General features: G+C 33.7%; 2 protein-coding genes across 3 annotated transcripts in view; both read left to right on the top strand.

Annotated features, from left to right (window-relative positions):
* The window catches only part of hspa4a (heat shock protein 4a), a 28,680-nt gene extending 21,035 nt beyond the window's left edge, over positions 1 to 7,645 (top strand). Inside the window, exons 14-19 of the mRNA XM_073824115.1 lie at positions 127 to 282; positions 2,162 to 2,287; positions 2,371 to 2,478; positions 2,556 to 2,675; positions 2,945 to 3,106; positions 6,153 to 7,645. Coding sequence (XP_073680216.1) covers positions 127 to 282; positions 2,162 to 2,287; positions 2,371 to 2,478; positions 2,556 to 2,675; positions 2,945 to 3,106; positions 6,153 to 6,350 — 870 coding nt within the window. The 3' untranslated portion in view covers positions 6,351 to 7,645. The remainder of the gene's footprint in view (positions 1 to 126; positions 283 to 2,161; positions 2,288 to 2,370; positions 2,479 to 2,555; positions 2,676 to 2,944; positions 3,107 to 6,152) is intronic.
* An 11,191-nt stretch (positions 7,646 to 18,836) lies between these two features.
* The window catches only part of fnip1 (folliculin interacting protein 1), a 45,502-nt gene continuing 37,681 nt past the window's right edge, over positions 18,837 to 26,657 (top strand). For both annotated transcript variants that reach the window (XM_073824735.1, XM_073824737.1), the window contains exon 1: positions 18,837 to 19,001. In XM_073824735.1, coding sequence (XP_073680836.1) covers positions 18,913 to 19,001 — 89 coding nt within the window. In that variant the 5' untranslated portion in view covers positions 18,837 to 18,912. The remainder of the gene's footprint in view (positions 19,002 to 26,657) is intronic.

Below are 26,657 nucleotides of genomic sequence, written 5' to 3' on the forward strand. Positions count from 1 at the left end.
AATTTGACATCAGTAGCAAAGATATGGGAGCATTTTTTCCCCTTTAAAACCCACAACCCACCACTGCTCTACAACACTGTTTGCAATGGAAAATGGGAAATTCACTGTGACTTTAATGACTTCTAGACTTCAACAGAAGACAAACAGGGGGATAAGAAGAATGAACAGCCTCCACAAGCCAAGAAAGCCAAAGTGAAAACCAAGACGGTGGATCTGCCCATTGAGAACAGCTTGAACTGGCAGCTGGCTAGTGAAACGCTCAATGTATTTGTGGAGAATGAGGTATGTCAAAATGCAAAAAGCACTTACAATACACTACAGTGTTCAGTTTCTCTGATTAGCATTCTGGAGGATAGGAGATATATAATATACTACATTTACTTTACATTTATATTTAGCAGACGCTTGTATAATAAGTGGCTTACAAAAGCGGACAATGGAAGCAATCAAAAATCAACAAAAGAGCAATAACATCCAAGTGCTATGACAAGTCTCATTTAGCCTAACGCAGTACACATATCAAGGATTTTTAATTATATAATAAATAAAAAGAAAATCAAGTTAGTGTTCGAGGCCTTTTTTTTTTTTTTTTTGCTTGTTTTTTAAACTGTATAATAAATAATTATACCTTGTTTGTCCTGAACAGTTAAACTGCCTATTTTACTGCCAAAAATCCTCCAGAAATCTGCCAAAAATCCTCCAGGTCCCACAAATTCTTTGGTTTTTCAGCATTGTGGAAGTACTTGAGTCCTTTCCAACAATGTATGATTTTGAGATCCATCTTTTCACACTGAGGACAACTGAGGGACTCATATGCAACTATTACAGATGGTTCAAACACTCACTGATGCTCCAGAAGGAAAAACAATGCATTGAGAGTCAGGGGTGTAAACTTTTGAACAGAATTAAGATGTGTACCTTTCTCTTTTGCCTTCTGAAGGGCAGTACGAAATGAAAAAATATGACATTTAAGCAAAATAAGAAAAATGTATACAACTTCATTCTAAAAAGTAATATAAAAAAAAAAGAAAATCAAATAAAAATGAAAAAGCAAGCTATAGGGTTTTTTTGTTGCTTTTTTTAAAACTATAATGAATAAAAAGAAAAACAAAATCAAATACCAAAAGTACAAAGAAGCTAGTGTTAGTTAAAAAAAAAAAAAACAAGCAGTAAGTAAATGGAGTATAAGTCTAAAAGAACAAGTTTTATTTTTTATAAAGAATAGAATTAGAATTGAGGGAGCTCGAGTTCAGGGTCAAATAAAGATGGAAGAGATGTGAGGCTGCAATTGCTCCAGTCTATTAAAAATGATTGATTAACTTGGATAAATTGTGTTATTGTCATTACAGGATGAATCACTGTTTTTGAACTAATCTTTTGAATAAATGATTCAGTGACAAATTTGTTAGTCAGTTGTTGCCACAATAGTGGTGAAACAATATTTGATTTTAGACCACAAAACCAGTCTTAAGTAGCACATGTATATTTATAACAATAGCCAAGAATACATTGTATGGGTCAAAATTATTAGTTGTTGTTTTATGCCAAAAATCATTAGAATATTAAAGTAAAGGTCATGTTCCATGAAGAGATTTTTATAAATTTTCTATCGTAAATATATCTCAACTTAATTTTTGATTGGTAATATGCATTGCTAAGATCTTCATTTGGACAACGTTAAAAGCAGTTTTCGAAGTATTTAGACATTTTTGCACACTCAGATTCCAGATTTTCAAATATTTTCCTATCCTAACAACCTATACATCTTTTAGATGTTGCATAAATCTCAAATTTAAACAAAATCGACCCTTATGATTGGTTTTGTGGTCCAGGGTCACATATAATGGACACAAATGTTTATATGAAGTGCCAAATACTTTCTAACGGTGATTTGCTATATCTATATAACATTGATATAAAAAAGGGAATGTATTTTCGTTTCTCTTTGCCTTTTTTTATATGTCAACATCATAAAATGACTTAAACATTACATTACACCTGGGTTTCCTAAACTGGGCTTAATGTAAGAACTGCGGTTTGCTTTGTGTGTTAAAATTAACAACGAATTAAATCAGAAATGTAAAACAAAACATAATTTTAACATTTGACTAATAATAACAGACTGTCTGCAAATTCATGTGCCTTTTCTGACATTTTGTAGGGGAAGATGATTATGCAGGATAAGCTGGAGAAAGAAAGAAACGATGCAAAGAACTATGTGGAGGAATACGTTTATGAAATGAGAGACAAACTGCATGGAGTGCTGGAAAACTTTGTCAGCGAGGCTGTGAGTGTCTACATGTATTTGCTTCCATTTATAAAGTTACCTTATAAGTGGTGGTTTTTATTAAGCGATGTCTTTTGACTCAGGATCGAGATTCTTTCTCCTTGAAACTGGAAGACACTGAAAACTGGTTGTATGAAGAGGGAGAAGACCAGCAGAAACAAGTATACATCGATAAACTGAATGAGCTGAAGGTAGGTGTGAGTGTGTTTTGTTAAAATTTGAAACTGTTGGCCTTTAAAAAGAATAAACAAAAATGGTTTGCTTCTAGAAACTGGGACAGCCGATTCAAAACCGATTTGTGGAGGCTGAGGAGCGACCAAAAGCTTTCGAAGAGCTCGGAAGACAAATCCAGCAGTACATGAAAATCGTTGAGGCTTATAAAGCCAAGGTAATGATTCATTTAATAACATGTATAGATGTTTATACAATATAAGATTGTTTCAAAGCAGCTTCACGTTAGCAAATAGTAAAAAGCAGCTCTACAGAAGACAATAGTGTCATTGTTCAGCTCATATTTTGTTCTCGTGCAATATGCTGGTGCAGTTAAATTGATCAAATGACTAAATATTAAGTGTCTTTTAAAACCCCGATTTGTTTCATCTACAGTAACATTGTTAAACTTTTGGATGAATTGCGTTTATTTATCTCTAAACTCAGGATGAGCTGTATGATCATTTGGAAGAGCTGGACATGATGAAGGTGGAAAAGCAGCTGAATGAAGCCATGACCTGGATGAACAACAAAATGAATCTGCAGAGCAAACAGAGTCTCAACCAGGACCCTGTGGTTAAAACCCAAGAGATTCAGGGCAAAACAAAGGTGCGAACGTCAACAGTATTTTGATTATACTTATGGCTCAACGTCTGCTATGGGGTAATGGTAATTAAATGTAACTAATCATGAATAAATATTTTATTGTAAAATCAAACTTTAAAGATAGTGAGAAGAGACTTGTCAAATTATATTTGATAATCACCTGCCAAGTTCTAGAATCTGTGTGTCAGCACATGAAAGTCACATTGGATAAAATGGGGAATTATCACACAATAAATCATTTAACAGTTCATCTATTGTCAAAATTCTCCAAAAAAATCCACCAAGGATTGAAAATAATTAGGAATGTCAGAATCATACTTAGAATGAGTAGTTTGTGTATTACAGACGTTAAGGACTGTGTGTTAAAGCTGCTCAGGCTGCTGTTTTTTCCTCCTTCTCAGAACGCAAAGACATAATCAGAACATCAGGTAGTGTGGGTTTTCCAGGAAATGCATGTACTTGCTGAACCTAGTATTTCTATGTTATTTTTTTTTTTTGACAGACATTGATGTCATGATATTCAAATACGTGACCCTGGACCACAAAACCAGTCTTAAGTCGCTGGGGTTTATTTGTAGCAATAGTAATAATCAAAATTATTGATTTTTCTTTTATGCCAAAAATCATTAGGAAATTAAGTAAAGATCATGTTCCATGAAGATTTTTTTGTAAAATTCCTACTGTAAACCTATCAAAATGTAATTTTTGATTAGTAGTATGCATTGTTAAGAACCTAATTTGGACAACTTTAAAGGTGATTTTCTCAGTATTTTGATTTTTTTGCACCCTCAGATTCCAGATTTTCAAATAGATGTATCTCAGCCAAATATTGTCCTATCATAACAAACCATACATCAATAGAAAGCTTATATATTGAGTATTCATATGATGTATACATCTCAGTTTTGTAAAATGTAACCTTATGACTGGTTTTGTGGTCCAGGGTCACATATAAGGATTTAAAAGCATATAGATCAAAAAGTAATAACTATTTATTTATTAGCAAGTATTCGATGAAGCGATTGACGCCTTTTGATGGACATGATAATGTGTGTAAAGGGTAAGAATATGATTGATTTTTAGGTGTTAGAAAACATGTTGGATATGTTTGAAATTCTGGTAACACTTTACAATAAGGTTCATTAGTTAAAAACGAACTGCACTTACACAGCATTTATTAATCTTTGTTAATGTTAATTTCAGCATTTACTAATACATTATTAAAATCTTGTTAACATTAGTTAATGCAGTGTGAACTAACATGAACAAACAATGAACTACTGTATTTTCGTTAACTAACGTTAATGAAGATTAGTAAATACAGTAACAAATGTATTGTTCATGTTAGTTAGTACATTAGTTAATGTTTAATTAATGAACCTTATTGTAAAGTGTTACCGAAATTCTTTTAGTGTGGTTCATTATACTTATTTTACAGAATTAAGTTAAGTTCATGAGTTTACCCGGAAAGGAGTGGTTTTGATGCACAAAGTCTCTTATAACAAAAATCTTTTATTTAAACCCATTTATGCAGATCCTGCTGTAAATAATAGTGAAAAGCTACTTTTTAAAATCTGTTGTTTCATTATAACCCTTTAGCAGACATAGTTGAGTTCAAAAGTTTACAAACACCAGAATCTGCTAAATGTTAATTATTTTACCAAAGTAAGAGGGATCATACAAAATGCATGTTATTTGTTTACTGAATACTGACCTGAATAAGATGTTTCACTTAAGATGTTTGCACAACAGAAAATAATAGTTGAATTTATAAAAACGACCATGTTTAAGAGTTTACATACACTTGATTCTTAATACTGTGTTGTAAACTGAATGATCCACAGCTGTGTTTTTTCTTTAGTGATAGTTGTTCATGAGTCCCTTGTTTGTCCTGAACAGTTAAACTGCCTGCTGTTCTTCAGAAAAATCCTTCAGGTGCCACAAATTCTTTGGTTTTTCAGCATTTGTGTATTTGAACCCTTTCCTACAATGACTGAATGATTTTGAGATTCATCTTTTCACACTGAGGACAACTGAGGGACTCATGCAACTATTACAGAAGGTTCAAACACTCAATAGGCGTGTTTCCATTACAGATTTGCGCAAAACTTTGGTGATATTGTAAAAAAGTAGATTAAAAAGTATTGCAAAATGACAGCATTTCATTAACCGATGTTATGTGACTAAAACTGAATTTCATGGCAATGGATTTTTGTGGGATTTTGGCTAATTAATTGAATGTGACCTGTAAATGTGAAAAACGTTTCCATTGCTGTTTTGAAATAATCCTTTTTAACTGACTAAAAAAACACCTCATGTGAGTGTAAAAACTTTTTTGCGATATATGGGAGTTTTTGTGCAATTGACGCCTTTCCATTAGGCATATTTTCAATTTGCGCAATTTAAATGGTAATGGAAACGCAGCTACTGATGCTCCAGAAGGAAAAAAAGCATGCATTAAGAGCTGGGTTTGAAAACTTTTTGAATTTGAAGAATTCTTTCAAACTTATTTGTCTTCTGGGAAACATGCAAGTATATGCTGAAGATTCTGAAGTGCATTATTAAATAAAATAAATATGATGTTTATCTTCATTCTGTTCAAAAGTTTTCATCCCTGGCTCTTAATGCATTGTTTCCCTTCTGGAGCATCAGTGAGTGTTTGAACCTTCTGTAATAGTTGCATATGAGTCCCTCAGTTGTCCTCAGTGTGAAAAGATGAATCTCAAAATCAGTACAGACAGATTTGTGGGACCTGAAGGATTTTTCTGAAGAACAGCAGGCAGTTTAACTGTTCAGGACAAACAAGGGACTCATGAACAGCTATCACTAAACAAAAAACACAGCTGTGGATCATTCAGGTAACAACACAGTATTAAGAATCAAGTGTATGTAAACTCAATATAAATTCAACTATTTTCTAACATCTTTTATGTGGAATATCTTATTCAGGTCAGTACTAAATTAAAAATAACATGCATTTTGCTAAAATAATGAACATTTTGTCCTATTGAGAATTATATTTTCTAACTGTATCATCTTTATTATACAGGAGCTGTATTCTGCTTGCAATCATATCGTCACCAAACCCAAGCCCAAAGTGGAGCCTCCAAAGGAGGAGACGGCACCTGAACAGAACGGCCCTGTTAACGGACAGGAGAGTTCAGAGGCCCAAACGGGCAACCCAGAGAAGGGCCAAGCCAACCCAGAAAACACAGAGGCCAAACTTCCCGAAATGGACATTGACTAAGTTCGCTCGGCCCTCTTCAGTGTCTGCACCAGCCTCTCTCACGCCTCTTATATGCCTCAGAGTTCGGATTCCAAAAAAAAGAAAAAAAAAAGAAAACCTTGATTTTGCTGAAGCAGGCTGCCTAATTCAGTTCTCTTGCTGTCGGTGGCATGTTTTTTCTTTCTTGCTGTTTAAAAACAGGATACATAGAGATCCAATCTCCCTTTTTTGTCTCTTCAAGCAGGAAAAAAAACATGTTATAACAGATATAGGATGAGATCCTGGTCTTTGTCGCTTTTTAAAAAAAATATCCACAGTTCAAGTTTTCTAAAACAAAAAGGCGGATGGCATTCTAAAGTGAAACAGACTGGTTTACTGGATAACATGTTTCTGCTCTGTTCTACTATTTAGCATTGAAGATTTGTTGCACAGACTAACTTCACAAGTTTCTAACTAGCAGATTTTAGTGAAGAAGCACTGAAACGGAGAAATCTGAACGTCATCTGGAGGCAGAGGCATGAGCGGCACTGTATGCCCAAGTAGAGTTACTGTTATGCAGTATTTCGTTGTAAAAGGTGCGTCATTCTGTGTCGACGGCCTGCGTGTGGTCGCTTTTGGGTTTAGCCCTGTTTGTTTTCTGTTTCCTTTTCTACTTTGCAGCCTGTGTGAATGGTGGAGACTAACTTGGTATCCATTCCAGTCACAAATGATGAGAATAAATTCATTTTGGTATACAGATATAGGGATTTATTGGAATGTACTGGGATGTATTTATTGGATGTACATACTGGTTTACTATTAGTGTAATAACGGTGTCAGTTTAGTGAGGTGAAATCAAATAAAATCGGGTATTTTGACCATCACATCTAAAAAAAAAAAATCTTGATGTGTCACTAAAAAAGTTGATTAAATGCATGAAATCAGGTATATAAATGATCAAATCTGAAATAAGTTTACAACTTAGTCTTGATCATAAGCAGTGTCAATAATGACTTACTTGATTGTCTCTGTAAAGCCCATTCTTCACAATACACTGCAAGGCTTGCATTCATTTGAGTGCCACGCCCACATCTTAACATCCAATCAAATGCCGATGGATAGAGCCAAGACCACACCCTACATTTTTCATTTTCAGTAATCCATTAGTGTATTGGTTTATCCAATGTGTAATAAATTTGAATACACTTCTACAAACATCAACATTTATAAAGCCTGTGAAAGGTAAATATTTCACATAAATCTTTTGGCTGATGAAAACATTTGAGGATCACTGCGTTACATGAATAAACATGAAAACAGCAATGACATCACGTGCACCAAGGTTTCAAGGTCTGAAATATATTTTTCTCCTAACCTCCAAAATCAACAGTCACTGAAGGTCACTGGATTTGATGACGACTCCGTTGTGTTTGACAGATATGTGACCCTGGACCACAAAACCAGTCATAAGGTTAAATTTTACAAAACTGGGATATATACATCATATGAAAGTTCAATAAATAAGCTTTCTATTGATGTATGGTTTGTTAGGATAGGACAATATTTGGCCGAGATACATCTATTTGAAAATCTGGAATCTAAGGGTGCAAAAAATCTAAATACTGGGAAAATCACCTTTAAAGTTGTCCAAATTAAGTTCTTAACAATGTATATTACTAATCAAAAATTACATTTTGATAGGTTTACGGTAGGAATTTTACAAAAAATCTTCATGGAACATGATCTTTACTTAATTTCCTAATGATTTTTGACATAAAATCAATAATTTTGACCCATACAATGTATTTTTGGCTATTGCTACAAATATACCCCAGCGACTTAAGACTGCTTTTGTGGTCCAGGGTCACATATATGCTTCAGCTTTTTCAGTGGAAAGATGTTCTCACCATGAATGAGATACAAACTCAGCTGATATCAGTTCCTAACTTACTCTTTCTGGCTTTTTTGTTCATAAACAACAAAACATCGACACGGTGAAACCGAACATCTGAACATTAATAATCACCATCTTTTAAAGGTCTTTGCTAACTTATCTGTGAAGTAAAAGGTTATGTTTTAGACTGTTTAGTTGAGCCCACAAGAGAAAATTTGAGTTGAATTTATAAAAATTACCAAAAGTTTAGATACACTTTATTCTGAATACTGTGTTGTTACTTAAATAATCCACAGCTGTTTTATTTTTCTTGTGATAGCTTATGAGTCCCTTGTTTGTCCTGAACAGATAAACTGCCTGCTGTTCTTCAGAAAAATCCTTCAGGTTCAAGAAATTCTTTGGTTTTCCAGCATTTTTGTGTATTCAGGGTGGATCAGGGTAAATTTAACTTATTTTGTCTTCCGGGAAACATGCAAGTATATTCTGTAGCGTCTGAAGGGCAGTACTAAATGAAAAAAATATGATATTTAGGCATAAGAAAAATGTACATATGTTCATTCTGTTCAAAAGTTTACACCCCTGGCTCTTAATGCATGGGTTTTCTTTCTGGAGCATCAGTGAGTGTTTGAACCTTCTGCAATAGTTGCATATGATTCCCTCAGTTGTCCTCAGTGTGAAATGATGGATCCCAAAATCATACAGTCATTGTTGGAAAGAGTTCAAATACACAAAAATGCTGGAAAACCAAAGAATTTGTGACATCTGAAGGATTTTTCTGAAGAACAGCAGACAGTTTAACTGTTCTGGACAAACAAGGGACTCATTCAGGTAACAACACAGGATTAACAGTGTCAATTTTGAACAGGGTGATTTTTATAAATTCAGCTATTTTCTAGTAGCCGACAGACATCTAGTGGTCAAACTGTAGTATTACAGTTTATTTGACTGATTACTTTCCACCAGACAGCAATAATCTGCCTCCATCCTTTAGATTTTTAATGCCTTTAAGTTTGTAATATAAACAGATTGAAGCTTTATAGTAATTAAATGAACCCCTGTATACTTTTCACTCCTTAACCTATCCATATCACACATCAATAGTAGCAAAAGTGGTGTGCATTAACGAAATTTGAATCATTTGTTAAAATCATTTGATCTGGTAATTATATATGTTTTGTTTATTATAATGTTCTGTTACTTATATAATGTTTGATAATGATCAGTGAAGGATATTCTAAAGTGTTACCAATGAGAGCAAAACTAATATTGTATATTATAATAAAATAAATAAATAAAACTATAATAAACTATATTGTATTTAAAAAAAAAATTGCAAATAAAAGGTCTTAAGACTGTTTTTAAAATAGAAAAATAATCTGTATCTTATAACTGATAACAAAACTCTGCATTGCAAATAAATATTCTTCCTTTCAGCAGTTTCCTCACTTTTCATGACTAAGTCTAAAACCTTAGCTTGTGATTCAAATGTATTTTTTTTTTAAAAAAGTTAACATTATTTTTGTATTTTAAAATGATTTAATGTTTTTTATACTTTGATCTATTTAATTTTTTAATTGCTCTAAGGCACAGTATATGTTTGATTACACAAAAAGGCACAAAAGTACTCCATACTGGACCTACAGTTTGGTCTGCGTAATCAATTTTAGGCATAATAATAATAATAATAATACTCAATCAAAAGAAGCACATAATTTAAGTTAAAAAAAAAACTTTTTATAGTAGGCACTGTGAAAGAGAGATTGGATTCCAGCAATTGTAATTCATGCAATTTAATAACAAATAATAAAGAAGAACCCTGTCTCTCTAATAACATCTAATATCATTTTATGAAAGCTAAACGCGTTGTTACGTCACCAATAATTTTTTAATTTTTGTTTAACAAACTACAACAAAAACATATACAAATATAACAAGACATCCAAATAAAATACATAAGAAAATAACAAAAAGTAGAAAAGTAAATATAGGGTTTATAATTTACATTTCAATACGCACCAATAATAAATTATACTCACGTTGCCAGGTTACGTTCCTCGAGCGCTCAGGTATTAATTTGTAGACCACGCCCACTTTAACGACAACAACAAATAAGGTATGGATGATGGTGGGTTTGCGCGATTGTAGTGTATAAGTGTGTCGGTTTCTCAGGTATGATTGCTAGGAAAGCGTCAACTGGAAAAACATGCGGGCGCAACGTGACTCCACTGAGAGCTGCCCCATCCTACGGTATTAACCGTTTTACATCTAATTCTGTGTTAATGATCAACTCGTTATAATTGTCATTTTTTAACTCCTAGATTTTCCAACACATGGGGTTAAACGCAGTCGAGGTGCTCGCCGAGGTCGCCAGCTTTCCAAGTTAAAAGCACATGGAAGCAACAAAGACAGGTGGGATACTTTTCAAAAAGATTTCTGTTAAACACTCTCAAGTTACACCTGTTGCCAGTGAACGAGTCATGAATATTAATGAGAGATGTGACGTTCGTTACGCCCACTCTGCGCCCATTAATCCAAAAAGCTCCTGTTTTTGCATAATGAGGCAATCAACAGGAAATCGCTGTTTTACTTTGCCGTTTTTTTTATCTTTATGTAAGTTAACGGTGTTGTTGCCAGGGTTATTATAGTTTTACTTTTTTAGATGTCTTATTTTAATATAGTTTTCAAATTTGCAAGACATTTTAGTTTCGTTTTGTTTCGTTTCATTAACAGTTTTGTTAGATTTAGTTTCGTTTTTATTTTGTGAACAAATTTCTACTTAGTTTTATGTAGTTTCAGTTTTAGTTTTGTAGAGATCAAATAGAGATCATGATTTCCCTGGGAGACCAAATATTAATATTGTTGCAGTCTATTTCAATTGAACGAATTAATAAACATTTAATACATAATGTATTTAAAATATGAAACATTTAATACACCAATTTTTGATATTAAATTTATGAAAAAGTGGTTTGAATGAATAAATGACTTCCTCATAAAAACATTACTGGATGAATCAGCGTTTTTGAATAAATCTCTTTTTTTAACAGTTACTTGTTTCCATCTAGTGGCGAACCATTGTTTTAGTTTTTCATCTATTTTGACGTTTTTATTTTATTTCAGTTTATGAAAATGTTTTTTGATCAATCGTTTTCGTCTTAGTTTTAGTTTTCCTTTACGAAAATAACCTGCTGCAGATAAAATGTAATGCGGATAGGGGTGTGCATTATTGACAAAAAATAATACCTCGATTTTTTCTGGGATTTTATCGATAACAATAATTAGACAATATTTTGCTGTGTGTTATTGTGTATAAGTTTTTGATATTCTTCATATTTTTTGTGGTCAGTTCACAGCAGTGATAGAAATTAGTCTTTTCCAATTAGTTAAAATTGATTTGTACCTTTATAAAGCCAGTTTTTCTGTAAGTGTGCATCATATTTTGAGTCATTTAATCTGTCAATTGTAATTAGCTAATAATACATTTGTGACCCTGGACCACAAAACCAGTCATAAGGTTACATTTTACAAAACTGAGATGTATACATCATATGAAAGCTCAATAAATAAGCTTTCTTTTGATGCATGGTTTGTTAGGATAGGACAATATTTGGCCGAGATACGTCTATTTGAAAATCTGGAATCTGAGGGTGCAAAAAAATCAAAATACTGAGAAAACCACCTTTAAAGTTGTCCAAATTAAGTTCTTAACAAGCATTTTACTAATCAAAAAATACATTTTGATATATTTACAGTAGGAATTTTACAAAAAATCTTTATGGAACATAATCTTTACTTAATTTCCTAATGATTTTTGGCATAAAAGAAAAATCTAAAATTTTGAACCATGCAATGTATTTTTGGCTATTGCTACAAATATACCCCAGCGACTTAAGACTGGTTTTGTGGTCCAGGGTCACATTTAGGCTGTTACCAAACAAATTAAATCAGTATCGACAAAATTCATCTCTGCAGAAGTTGCATATGAAGTGGCATTTAGATGTGTTTACACATGTTAATGCAGCTATATTTGAAATTATTTTAAAAGTGAAAAGATAAAATGTGAAATTAAAACTGCCAGTAGGTGGCGGCAAGTCGCTGTTAATAAGCGAGACATTGTGATTTAAAGGGGTCGTTGGATGCCCATTTTCCAAGTTCATATGATTCTTTAGGGTTTTCATGAAAAGTCTCTAATATACTTTGGTTAAAAATTCTCAATAGTAGTGTAAAAAAACACCCTTTTACCTTGTCAAAATCAGCTCTGCAAAAAATCAACTCATTTTATTGAACGGTCCTTTAAATGCAAATGAGCTCTGCTCGCCCCGCCCCTCTCTGCTGAGGGATTACGAGCTGTAATGTTTACTTTAGTTTGTGTTTATCAGCAAAACGTGCCAACAAGCACATTATTAAGAAAGGCCATTTGCAAAGATGCATAAAAAACCCTTCTCACTTCTGCTGTGGGTGAAGCTGCATCACGAATGATTCACACGAACATAGACGCATATGTAGATCGGGATCGGCGCTTTCCTTTTAAAAATGAAAGTATCGTTATCCTCTGCATCTTCAGCGGCTCAGATGAAACAGAACAGAACACCTCAATCACTCAATTAGAGTCTTCCTCTGCACCTGAGTCACACAATGACAATCGTAGTCGGATTGTTTCTAGTGATGGGTCGTTCTTGAATGATTCGTTCATTTTGAACGAATCTTTAATGTGACTCGGGAAGAACGAGTCGTCTCGGGGAGTGATTCGTTCAGTCCCGCATGCGCAATTGCGCAACTATGAACAAACGACTCAAACCCGAAGACTTGAAGTTGTAGTTGTAGTTTAATCAACGTTTGTACAAGCAGTACATGTGTTATGGAAGTAAAACGTAGCTTTTTAATTATATTTTGGTAAAATGAACGAAATGACTCGAAAAAAGATTCGTTCATTTTGCTGAACGAGACTCAAAGATCCGAGTCGGTAAAATGATCCGAACTTCCCATCACTAATTGTTATAGCTCGGTGAGGGCGGGGCTAAGGTAAGGTGCTCCTGTCAATCAACTATTGTGGGAGGGGCCTCACAAAATATAGCCAAAGTTTTGCGCAAATCTTTAATGGAAATGCGCCTACTTAAATGGTTGATTCATTTAGAAATAAAACACTAGCTGCATTTCCATTACAGGTGTGCAAAACTTTGGCGCTATTTAATAAATGTCGATTAAAAAGCATTGCAAAATATTCCTTTTTCAAATTGCCTGAAAAGTATTAGAAAGGCGTCATCATCTTGCTGCTCCCTCCCCGTTCTGTGATTGGTTCCCTATCTGAGGTGAAAATTTGGTCTATGGACTCCAGGCTGCCTAGCAGCGTGAATAAAATCGCGCTGCGTGCAAGGCAGCATGGGAAAACCCAGGCTACAAAAACTCCCATATATTGCAAAAAAAATGATTAGCAGAAACTAAATGATAATCATGAGCTAAACCTTCACTGGCGTGGTGGAATACTGCCTGAGCATCATTTTGCTGAATGTACCATGAAGGATAAATGTTTCTTTATTTCTGACACCATACTCTGCGAATTTAAGTTTTAGAGTTATAAAGGCAACTGGAAGATCTTGTCTGAATGCACAATCGCTGGTTTCGGGAGCCAGGAGAGGTCATGCTGAGGTACTAATCTCAAACAGGGAGTTGGTGTGTATGAGTCGAAACTGCAAACTGTAAGAGTCAAACTGGGTTTGCAGACAGCCATAGAGCTTAACAACTCTCCTCTGCTCTCAGCAGGGTATGTCGACTGCCAGTGCCTCCAAAGACTTCAGCCAGGACTCCACAAGTTGGTTTTTGAAGCTCCCTGTTTAATGCTTTGAGTGGTTATATTTAATTTTTTATATTTATATGAATTATTTCACAGACCTATGCACACCTTTTCTGTTATTGTCCAGGTATGACGATGCCCTCTGGTGTTTCCAGCTTCTTGTTGGACTGTCTAGATGTGGATTCTCCAAGTTCAAACAAGGACACAACGCTTTCATCCATCGAGGAGTTTCGCAGAGCTGACAATTGCGGTATAGCTCATTTGAGAATTCTGACTAAAAGATTAGTTCTTAATAACTAATAGTTATCTCCTTACTTACCCAGTTGTTTAATTACATTGATAATTGCAAAACATTTTTTGTATTACTGGTTTTCTAAAATGCTAAGTTTAAATATGCAAATAAGGCATTATTTAATGAAATTTGGGCTTACGTTTCTATTGCAAAAATCACTAAACACTGGATGAAGTCAGTTTCAAAATTCTCGTTTACTTTTTTTGACATATTGGAGTCAAAACAGAAGGCATTTTTGTGACTCCATAATTCAGAAAATACTTAGAACAGACAGAAAACAAAATATTTTCACAATTGTTGTATATAATCAAGCACATTATATCTGAACAAATTCCTCTCTGAAAACCTTCAGGATATAAACAGGAATAAAAATGTAAAGTTTGGTGTAAGTGCCACTGAAGTGGCGATTTATGGCTCAGTGTAGGAGAAAATGGCATAAAAAATTCAGATCAGATTCGATTTTCTGTGTTTTTGCATTAGTAGAATGCATTTTAATAGGAAATGATGATGAATATGAAAAAAAAACACATACGAAAATTTTGGATTCACTGTTCAGTGACCTTGACATTAATAGATTTCTAATGTAATTAAGTATTAAATATTTATTTACATTTATTTATTTACTTTTGTGTTGCCGTATTCCAAGATAGCTCAGTAAGGTTTCAGTCTATTCGTCACAAGAAAGCTGTTGTATGGTTTCAGAAAAAACATAGCACATGAGTCATGTTTGTCCTTTTTGGAGATTGACGTACTCTTACAATGAGCTAAGATTCTTCAGAATGCTTCCTTTTCAGTTCCACAGAAAGAATTACAGCTGTGTGGTGACATGAGGATGAGAAAATGATGACAATATGAGTGGTTTATTCTTTTAAATCTTATTTTAAAGCAAACTCTAGCCAAAGTGCTTCATGTCTCAGTGCAATTCGTTATATATAATATTTGACTTTCTAGTGCTTTCAATTAGCATTACTGTAAACTCTGCTGTTTGTATATGTCTCATGACCACTCAGATGAGGGGACGGCCTTACTTGGTGAAGATGGGATGGTGAACACAGTGAAAAACTCAACTCTTCTAGATCACAGTCATGCGCAGGATCTAGCGCTCCAGCAGCCTCCAAACCTGTCCTCCATTCTTGGTATGTCGTGGCTGTTTATCATTCATAACCACTATTAATGCAGTGATGGCTGATGCATTTTACACATTTTAGCGCTGTGTTGTCAATATGAAAGGCTGTTATGCTTTTATTTTATCTAGAGCTATCATTAGACCCTGCTGAAGAGAAATCATTTTCTTTGTCACCCATTTGGTAAGGTCTTTATTCATGCACACAAACACAGAAGCGTTCAAATATATACAGTCAAGCTTGAAATTATTCATACCCCTGGCAAATTCTGACTTAGTTACTTTTATTCAACCAGCAAGTTTTTTTTTTTTTTTTGAGCGGAAATGACACAGGCTTCTCCCAGAAGATAATAAATCGCTGTACAAGAGTCATCATTGTGGAAAAAAATATTACTCATCTTTTATTTACATTTGACCAAAAAGTGGCATGTCCAAAATTATTCATACCTTCTCAATAATCAATAGAAAAGCCTTTATTGGTTATTATTAATCAAACGCTTCCTATAATTGCTGAGCTGCTTTTTGCATGTCTCCACTGGTATTTTCACCCATTCATCTTTAGCAATGAGCCTGATCTATTATTTGAACATTAGGGTCCCACCACAATGTTTGACAGTGGGGATGATGTTCTAAATATGAAGTTTAAAATTATTATTTTTTGAAATAGAATCTTTTGTAACATTATAAATGTTTTTACTGCCACTTTTTCCGTAGTTGCTGAATAAAATCATTAATTTCTATTAAACACACAAACATCACAGGAATCAATTTTACATTTAATTTTTAATTTTAAAATACATTACAACTGAAAAGTTTTGTTTTTTAAGTTATAATACTAACTGCCAATAATAAAGCAGTCTTTTTGAGTACAAAAGTCTTCAAAAACATTTAAAAACTGTAACATTTAAAACATTTTGGCACATATTCATTTAATTTATGAAAATATAATATGTTCTGATACACTGCTCAGTTTATCACAAAGATTTTACTAAAAAATTATATATTTCTCAGCCTCTCTCCGTTGCGTGTGCCCTCTGAAACCTTGCCGTCAGATATTCCATCAGGTACTTGAGTTTTACTCGATGCAAGTTATAAAAACAGTCAATGGCATGACTTTTTTTTCAAATAAAGCTCTGTTTCCACTGCTTGCAGGATGTGTGTTAAAATCAGCTATTGAGAGAACACCTGAGAACACAAGGGTTGTAGTTCTTTCCCCTGTTGTGAAAAAGGTGATTAATTCTGGATCTTGTCTTTCATATTATGTCTATGTATGGTCACACTCATGTCTCTCATGCATGACTAATTGCTTCCCTCTGGCATTCTACTAGAAATGAGTAATGCTTTTGATTGTAATACAGGCTCTGTCTAGTGACTGTGTATGTATATACAGCATCATGACATCAACCGGATAATGAGAGACACTTCCCTTTTTAGTGTTTTGCAGAAAAGGAGAAACCAATCAAATGCAGAAAAGTGACGTTCAGCGACATTGTGAGCATTCGAAATGTTTCATGCCGTAAGCGTGGTAAAACAGACCAGCAGGACTCCGGAGTAAAGCTGGTTCAAGCAAGCGGAAGCGTGCCAGCAGACATTTCCTCACGGCCTGTGAAATTTTTTGACTTTGCAAATGAGCGTGAGAGGGAAGCCTTTTTCCAGAGACTCAAACAAACACGCTCATTTAAGTTTCCTGCCAAACCGGTAATTATTTTAAATTTATTTCTCATTCCCCATGTGACCGTGGACCACGAAACCAGTCAGAAGCAGCACGGTTATACTTATAGCAATAGCCAAAAATACATTGCATGGGTTAAAATTATAATTTTTTTTAGGCCAAAAATCATTAGGATATTAAGTTAAGATCATGTTCGTTCCATGAAAATACTTTGTACATTTCCTACCATAAATATATCAACTTACTTTTTGATTAGTAATATGCATTGCTAAGAACTTCCTTTGGACAACTTTAAAGATGCACCATTTTTGCGCCCTAAGATTGTATCTCAGCCAATCCTATCCTAACAAACCATACATCAGTAGAAAGCTCATTTATTTGGCCTTTAAATGATATAAATCTCATATTTAAAAGAAATAATACTCTTATGACTGGTTTTGTGGTCCAGGGTTAGTCACATAATGACATTTTAAAAATATAAATAGAATTCATGCTGATTTTTTGTGCATATCTGTACTTTACAGATAATCTCTATCTGAGAGGATTTAAGTCAAAACTTGCTGATCAATATCCAGCAGAGGGCAGTCAACACTGTTACCAAGTGCTTGGTTTACATTTCTACAAATATTTGTATTTGAATGTAATGGCAATGCACATTTTTAAGACCTCAGGATGGATGAATATGCATCAAAGTGATCGTTTTCAAACAAACACATGAGCCGAATAATATACAACTCTTAACATACCTATGTAAAATGATAGAAAATCTGATCAAGTTATGTAACATGCACTTAACTTATGATTTCAATGCAGAGTGTTCAAAATGAGAAACCAACAATGCCTTGCAGTGCCAGTCAAAGTGGGTCTTAAATATAGGTTGAAATGAAAAAAGAACCTTACAAATGAAATTATTTATATTAGATCTTTGTGTAAAAAAACCTAATAAATACTAAGATGAATACAGAACATTATTGTGCAACTAATCTTCCTTTGAATGCATCACAGAGCATAAAAAAAAAAATGCCTGTGAAATACAGATTAAATGCACTTAACGCTCTTAAATGAGTAGTTCACTTTAGAACAAAAATTTACAGATAATGTGCTCACCCCCTTGTCATTCAAGATGTTCATGTCTTTCTTTCTTCAGTCGTAAAGAAATGATGTTTTTTGAGGCTCTAAATGATCCCAGCTGAGGAAGAAGAGTCTTATCTAGCGAAAAGATGGGTTATTTTCTAAAAACATTTCAAATTTAAATACTTTTTAATCTCTACACAGACACACAGAGCTAGAAAAGATGAGCATTTTAGGTTAAAAAGTATATAAATTGTATTTTTTTTTTTTTTTAGAAAATAACCAATAGTTTTGCTAGATAAGACCTGTGATAGTTTAGAGCCCTTTGAAGCTTTTCAAATTCGGAGGCACCATAAAAGTCCATTATATGGAGAGAAATCCTGAAATGTTTTCTTCAAAAAGCACAATTTCCTTACGACTTATGAAAGAAAGACATGAACATCTTGAATGACAAGGGGGTGAGTACATTATCTGTACATTTTTGTTCTGAAAGTGAACTACTCCTTTTAATTTAACCCCAAAACAATAACACAGCCATTCTGACCACGTGGTCTATGAACCAAAATATCAGCCAATCAAAAAACCCGACAGGAGCGCAGCGAATATTCGACCAATCACAGCGCAGTGGCGTTGCCAAGGAGCTCGTGTGACTAATGACAGTCATATGACTGCCCCACAAATGGAGTCCGTCTGCTGGAGTCGAATGTGGCTCTAGAACCAAACACAAAAAAAGGATTTTTCCTTTAAATTGTGGGTCCATTATGGCCCCCACTTTATTCCATAAACTCTTCAACAAAAGAAACGCGTTTTCACCGCCTCCGAAATGCAACAAAGAGGACGTTGTGTTCAGGTACGTGTCGCGCTTTTTTTTAATCTCTAACGTTTACGTTAGCTTCCGGAGAATGTTAGCATAACAGATTGACTTGAATCAATGTGAGAGAGTTTAGAGACGTTCTTTGGATATGTATATGTTTTCAGCTTAGACTTGTGTTTGTTTGTGGTTACATAAGGTTATCTCCATGTGTTGCCTGAATGTTTAGCCTCATGCTAATGTTAGTTGGCTTCAGGCGACACTGCCTGACGACCCTTTGTTGGTTTATGTCACCGGATCTGGCGAACGTGTGATTATTCCACACCAACTTTCAGTACATTTATTATGATTATATATTCCCTGTCAGTGCTGTCGTGTGTTCGTTAAATGCAGAACTAGCGATACTGTCGATCCTCAGCAAGTCCGTAGTCCGCTGCTGCACTTGCAGTTTATTTTTATTATTATTTTTTTTTGCTTGTATGTTTATGTTGGTGGTGATAAAAGCAACTCGTGTTTGCGTGATAAGCCTCTGGCTTGTGAGTGAGTGCGCCAGACTGGCACGTGACCTCGTGCTGTCAGTGGATTCATGCTTTCAGATCATTTTCCTGAAATGTGCAGCAGGTCACACGAGGACGCAGATCTGTGCCAGTGCAGCATTAATGCAGATGCGCGTAGTGTCCATCTCAACGTGTTCTTCTCAGCAGAATGTGTGCTGCTCCTGTTGCAGGAATCAGATTAAAGCACTGAAATTTGCATTTGGCGTTGGATTCATTTCTGTTGCACACTGACGTTCTGATATTCTTATCATTTACGTTTCATCATAAATGATCCTGAAGTAATTGGGGAAGATGAGTAACCAGCAGTTTTTAACATTTTTGACTCTTATTTTTGATAAGTCTGCTTATTTAGACTTTTTTTTTATTTGTATGGCAATTGTTCAGTGAAATTATTCAATTTCATAATTGAAATAACTGAATGTTCTGCATGGTTTAGACTTTAAGCACAATGCAATAAATATAAATGTTTATATTTGTTTTTAAATTGTTTTACTCACAAATAATTTAAAAAACAAATATTAACTACAAAAACATTTATTTATATATATATTTTTAAATGAGCACAAATTGCAATTTCTACTCCACAGAATGAATACTCTCAAATTGATAAAATGTTATACAATATGATGCCCAGTTTTTTTTACTCACAAATAGCCATTTCTACTTTTTACTTAAAATATTATATGATATTCAGTTTATTTTTTAAATTTAGTATTTTACTCACAAATAGCAATTTCTACTTGATAAAAGGTAGAATATGATTCAGTTAGTTTTTTTTTATGTTGTATTTTCCTGAAATAGGGATTCATAAAATATAATAGAATATGATATTCAGTTTGTTTATATTTTAAGTTGAGTGTTTTACTTAAATAGTTATTTCTACTTGATAAAATATTATAGAATGCTATTCAGTTTTATTTTTTAAATTTGTATTTTACTCACAAATAGCAGTTTCTATTTGATAAAGTGTTAAAGAAAATGAAATTTGGTTTGTATTCATTTAAGTTTAGTATTTTATTATGAAATATGATATTCAGTTTGTATTTATTTGTTTTTTTCCCCTTGCAAATAGCCATTTCTACCTGATAAAAAATATAAAAATAGAATAAATTTAAATAAAATTATAAAATTATAGAATATGGTATTCAGTTTGTTTATATTTTAAGTTGAGCTTTTTTACTTAAATAGCTATTTCTACTTGATACAATATTATAGGATATGATATTCAGTTTGTATTTTAGTTTTGTCCCCTCACAAATAGCCATTTCTAGCTGATAAAATACTATAGAATGCTATTCAGTTTTATTTTTTAAATTTGTATTTTACTCACAAATAGACATTTTTTCTTGATAAAATAATAAAGAAAATGAAATTCAGTTTGTATTATATTATTGTATTTTTTTTTTAGTATATTCCTTAAATATCAATTTCTACTTGATAAAATGTTATGGAAAATGATATTCAATTTGTATTTATTTGTTTTGTTTTTTTCTCACAAATAGCCATTTCTACTTGATAAAATATTGTAAAATATGATTCAGGTTCTATTTTTTTAATGTATGTATTATTTTACTCACAAATAGCCATTTCTTTTTGATTAAAATAATTTAGAACATGATATTTAGTTTATTTATTTTTTTAATGATTTACTCATAAATAGCTGTTTCTACTTGATAAAATATTATAGAATATGATATTCAGTTTGTATTTATTTTTTATTTTCTTTACTCGCAAATAGCTATTTCTACTTGATTAAATGTTTTAGAATATTATATTCAGGTTGTATTCATTTTTCAATTATTATTTTACTCACAAGTAACCATTTCTACTTGATAAAATATTATAGAATATCATATTCATCATAACAAAAATTTTAATTACTTTTTTGCATCAATTTCCATTATATTTCCCCATATAGAAATCAGTTTTACAATTTGCACATGCAGTATATTCAGGTATTCCAAGATAAAAATGAATTAAAATGGGTTAAATTAAATAAAGTGAATTAATTAATAATGATAGTTGTTAAGGGTTTAAATAAAATGAAGATGTATGATTTCAGCTTACATTTGAGCAGTTTATGCTCATTTTAAACCTTGTTTTAAGACGCTGTTTGAGATGCACCAATATCATAAGACACACTTACTGATATGGAAATATAAGTACAATGCATACAGTTGTAAATCAGGACCGCATTAAATGGTGACTACTTTGACAAAGAGTAGCACAATTTTCCCATCTTTCTACTTTAAGTACAAAGAAACAAGTTAAAGGAGAGTATTATAATCATTGTTGACAGAAACTTGGCCATGGGTTCCTCTCCATTGGACAAATAAATCGTTAGAGTGTCTAATATATATCAGCCCTGTCAGGTGATAACAAACATGTTCTGATGTCAAATATTTGTTCTGATTTAGAAAGCTGTGTATGTCTCATGCTGTCAACAAATTGTATTAGGCTATTTATCACCAGTCAACCACACTGTTATCTTGACAAATATTGATATCAGCTAAGCCTGTTAAAAAGGCTAAAATATGACCAGCCTTTAAAAATATGTACAGTAGTGTTGTTTAATGATTCACTAGTGTTAAATGTATTAAAGTTATCTTAGAACAAGATCAGGACAGCGGCTTAATGACCTTTTGACCTCTCATCCTGGATTCCGTCTTCTCCACACTTGTGTGTTTATGTTTGTTTCCCGTTTTTATTTGAGGCTGCTCCAGGCTCGATCTTCCCGGGAACGCATCCAGATGAATATGAACACTTAATTTATTTAATATGTGAAATGGTAATCGCATTAAATTTGGTGAAACAATGCTCTCCCGTGGATTTGTTGGCCAGTGTTGTTGAGAAGAGCTAGACACACAATAACAGCATGAGGGCGTCACATTCTCACATCGCGGCCCGTCGTGTATAAAGAGCCTGTAGTACCTAAGATAGCAGAGAGGGCAGCTACATGGGTGACCCCGCTCAGAAGAACCAAAGGCCTGCTCACATTTCTGGTTCTTTGGCAGGACAGGTCGTTCTTGATTGAGCCCAAAAGCTTTTGTGTGCTCTGCCAGTGATTACCTTCAGCCAGACCCAGAGACCTTGCGCCATGTCTGCGTACGTCAGACATGCTTTTGGAAATAAATATAGTGTTTCTCACGCAACTGTACCAACTGCAGCGATTAATCAGCAAATTAATTGGTTTCAGTGTGAATTAATGGTAGTTTTGTGAAATGCTGGTGAAGTGACTCTCAGAGCAGCTCTGGAGGTGAAGTTCATCTGACACTGGACCACGAAACCAGTCAAAAGGGTAAATATTTTTAAAAAGAGATTCATACATCTGAAAGCTGAATAAATGAGCTTTGGCTAAGATGCAACTATTTGAAAATCTGGAATCTAAAGGTGCAAAAAAATCTAAATACTGAGCCTGAGGAAATCACCTTTAAAGTTGTCCAAATGAATTTCTTAGCAATGCATACTATTAATCTAAAAATAAATTGATATTTATGGTAGAAAATTTACAAAATATTTGTTAATATCCTTAATAGACTTAATATCCTAATGATTTTTGGTATAAAAGAAAAATCAAGGATTTTGACCCATGCAATGTACTTTTGGCTGTTGCTACAAAAATAACTGTGCTACTTAAGACTGGTTTTGTGATCCAGGGTCACATATGTTGAGACACAGACGAGCTTCAGCATGTGTAGTAGAGGAAACGGAGACTTGCACAACATGCTGACTTCACATTTACAGAGCAGGGCTATTCCGTGTCAAATCAACCGTATTTCAGAAACAAGATTCAATTCTGTTTTCAGCATCATTTCTTCTTCAGACATTGTTCTTAAACTGAAAAACTGACCAACGTATGGTTTTCAACCACTGAAAATGGGTAACATTCAACAACCTGGACATGCCTCATGGAGACCCCATATCTCTGGCACTGAATGATGTAGGACCTTGAAAATTAAGATTCCAAAAGAAACGTTCACTAACAACTAGAATCTAAAATCATTTTGCAATATCTTTAATACTTTTTAAGTTACAGGCACGTGAACTTTGGAAAAATATTATTTATGGCACTCTGACAGGTATGTTCAATGCAGTTGTCTTGACAGAAAGAAATTAAATGCATCTCTAGTTTCAATATTAATGGTTCATCAGACATTCCTTTTTAAAAGAAAAGAAGTGTCATATTTTTTCAAACTGACCCACATTTGCTTTTTGACCACTGAAAATGTCTTCATTTTAAAGAATTACTCTTGGAGCCATATTGAAATTCCAATATCTCTGCAACTGAATGTCACAGGGCATTAAAAATAAAGATGCCAAAAGGAAAGTTTGTTATAACCCAATAGCTAAAAGAGCATTAGGATATACTTTTTGAGTTACAGGCATGCAAACTTTGAAGAAAAAAAAAACCTTGAAAAATGCTTTTCCCCCCTTTTTGAATGGTCTCCATTGGCACAAAATGCAATAAATTCAACTTTTTTTTTTTACTAATAGAACTACCAATATCTCTATAAAAATAACATTATGATGCTACCATCTTTCTGAAGTCATTTCTACCCCCCCCCAGAATCTAAGGTCCTCTACAAAATAGTGGATTACTCAAAAAATATTCATCAATGACATTTAATATTTTGGCTTTCATCACTATATATGAAAAAAAATATTGTCAGAATCAAAAATTTAAGCCAGGGTCCTCTGTTTGTTTTGACTGGGAATGAACCAGACTGTAGACTGTGTATATTGTGAACAGCCCTACTTATGATTTATTAATCCAAAAATTTCTGAAATATGTGCTATACAGTTTTAAATGACTGAATTCTGTGATACCGTCTGCGTTTTCTGCATCACTGAAAAAATAGGGCTCAAGATTTATTCATTTGATGTGCACTTAGTCTCCTGTGACTGAAGTATTGCTGCTGTCATCGAGCACCAGTTTCAGTGTGCTCATGACAGGCAGAGAGAGAGAGGTGAGACGATAACTCAGTGAGTGATTCATGATGATTTACTCCACTGATGTCTCATTCTTTTACTGTACATCATGTGACTGTGGTGTTGTACTACTTGTCGGTCAGGTCTTATAGGAGAGTGAGAGTACAGGACAGCCATGCTGAAGGGGCTTCTTAAACATGGTCACATGGTTGCTTGTCCTGTAATGTGATGCTGTTTTAGAATTGACCCCCTTCCCAGTGAAATCTCAGTGGAGCTCAATCACTCCAAAGAATTTGTCTTAAATATCATCTTTTTGGCTGCTGTTGTGTTGCGGTTCAGTGCAGAATGGCGGACAGTTGGCTTGACTCAATAGAAGTCTGTGCTTGATAAACACACCTGTGCCCAGTTGCATAAACACAGCTATTGTTGATATTGATATCTACATTACCCTTCCATTTCAAATTAAAATTATGGCTAATGGAAACATTTTAAATTTGCAAAAACTCCTATTGATTGCAAAAAAGTTTTTACGCTTGCATGAGATGGTTTTTCAAGCAATTCGAAAAATTTATATTTTGCAAAATGGCAATAAAAACAGCTTTTTTGCATTTACAGGTCTCTATGCTTATATAAGTCACATGATCATTCTTTAGTGTATTATAACCTCAGATACCTCATATGTGGCTGCTTAAGCATTGACTACTCTATGCATGAATAAAGGGCTTATAAAAACAGTTTTAGTCGCATAACGTCAGTTAATGGAAACAGTCATCTCGCAACAGTTTTTTATCGACATTTATAAAATATGGAAATGCAGCTTAAGTTAAGACTGTGTCTTAAGAAATGGTTTGTCTAACTAGTAGTTAGTCAAAGTGTACTCAGTCTAACTTTTTGGATTGACATTAGACTGATCTACATTTTTATAACCGTCAGTTATGACCAATCTTGAAGGGGACAAAACTAATTTGACCAACTTTTTAGATCTAGTCTAATGCTGTGTGCGTACCAAATGCAAGGCAAATATTTGCATCACATTACTTGCTCTAGTTTACTGGCAGCCTGTTTTTCATGTCACTTTAGTGAATAAAAATATAAAACAATAATATGTCTACAATGACCTGGACTGGATTACATAGACTTAGACGATCATGAGCACAGTGCTGCTTTGTGAACAGAGGGGAAACCGCTATATTACTGCCACCCATTGGCAGGGAATAAATTTGCATTTTCAATCAGGCTGTCTGCTCTTTTTTTTGATTATTGATTATAGCCCTATAGTGTCTTACTATTATATGTCACAGTTTACTTTATTTTGCTATCCTCACTTACATAAATGTGACCCTGGACCCCAAACTTGTCAAAAATGTTAAGTTTGCTATGATAGGACAACATTTGTCCGAGATACAGCTATTTGAAAATCTGGAATCTGAGGGTGCAAAGAAATCAAAATATTGAGAAAATCTCTTTTAAAGTTGTACAAATGAATTTCTTAGCAATGCATATTACAAAATCAGTAATTACGTTTAGATATATTTATGTTAGGAAATGTACTAAATGTCTTCATGGAACATGATCTTTACTTAATATCCTAATGATTTATGGCATAAAAGAAAAATCAATCATTTTGACCTATAATATGAATTATTGACTATTTCTAAAAATATATCCATGCTACTTAAGACTGGTTTTGTGGTCCAGGGTCACACATAAACTATAGTGTCCTGCACCCACGAGATTAAAAATATAAAAAATGATATCTGGTGTAGGGCTGTCGCGGTTAAGGAATTTCCCTTGCGGTAATTTTGAGTGGCTCAGTAGCGCGGTATGCGGTATTACCGCCATATATATATATATATATATATATATATATATATATATATATATAATTGTGTGTAGGCTGTTACAATGTAAGGTCATATTCAGAAATCAATAAACCGAAACCAAATCGCGTTGATACATGAAGTGAAGTAAACAGTACTTACATAGAAACCTAGCCAGAAAGAAATGCAAATTTTGAAGAAAAATGTCAGACATATTTAGAGGCTTTGCATCTGAAATCTTCGTACATACATCAGTTAGCGCGCACCCTCGAGTCTGACTGGACAAGAGACTTTCTGTCAGTATTTCACCTGCGTGTTCTAGGCGAGCTGTCAGTGAGTGCAGTTTCATTTTTACGCCACAAGATGGAGGCAAGAGACTATTATCTTTG

The sequence above is a fragment of the Garra rufa genome, chromosome 19 (genome assembly GCF_049309525.1).
Source record: "Garra rufa chromosome 19, GarRuf1.0, whole genome shotgun sequence".
In the NCBI taxonomy this organism is placed as follows: domain Eukaryota; kingdom Metazoa; phylum Chordata; class Actinopteri; order Cypriniformes; family Cyprinidae; genus Garra; species Garra rufa.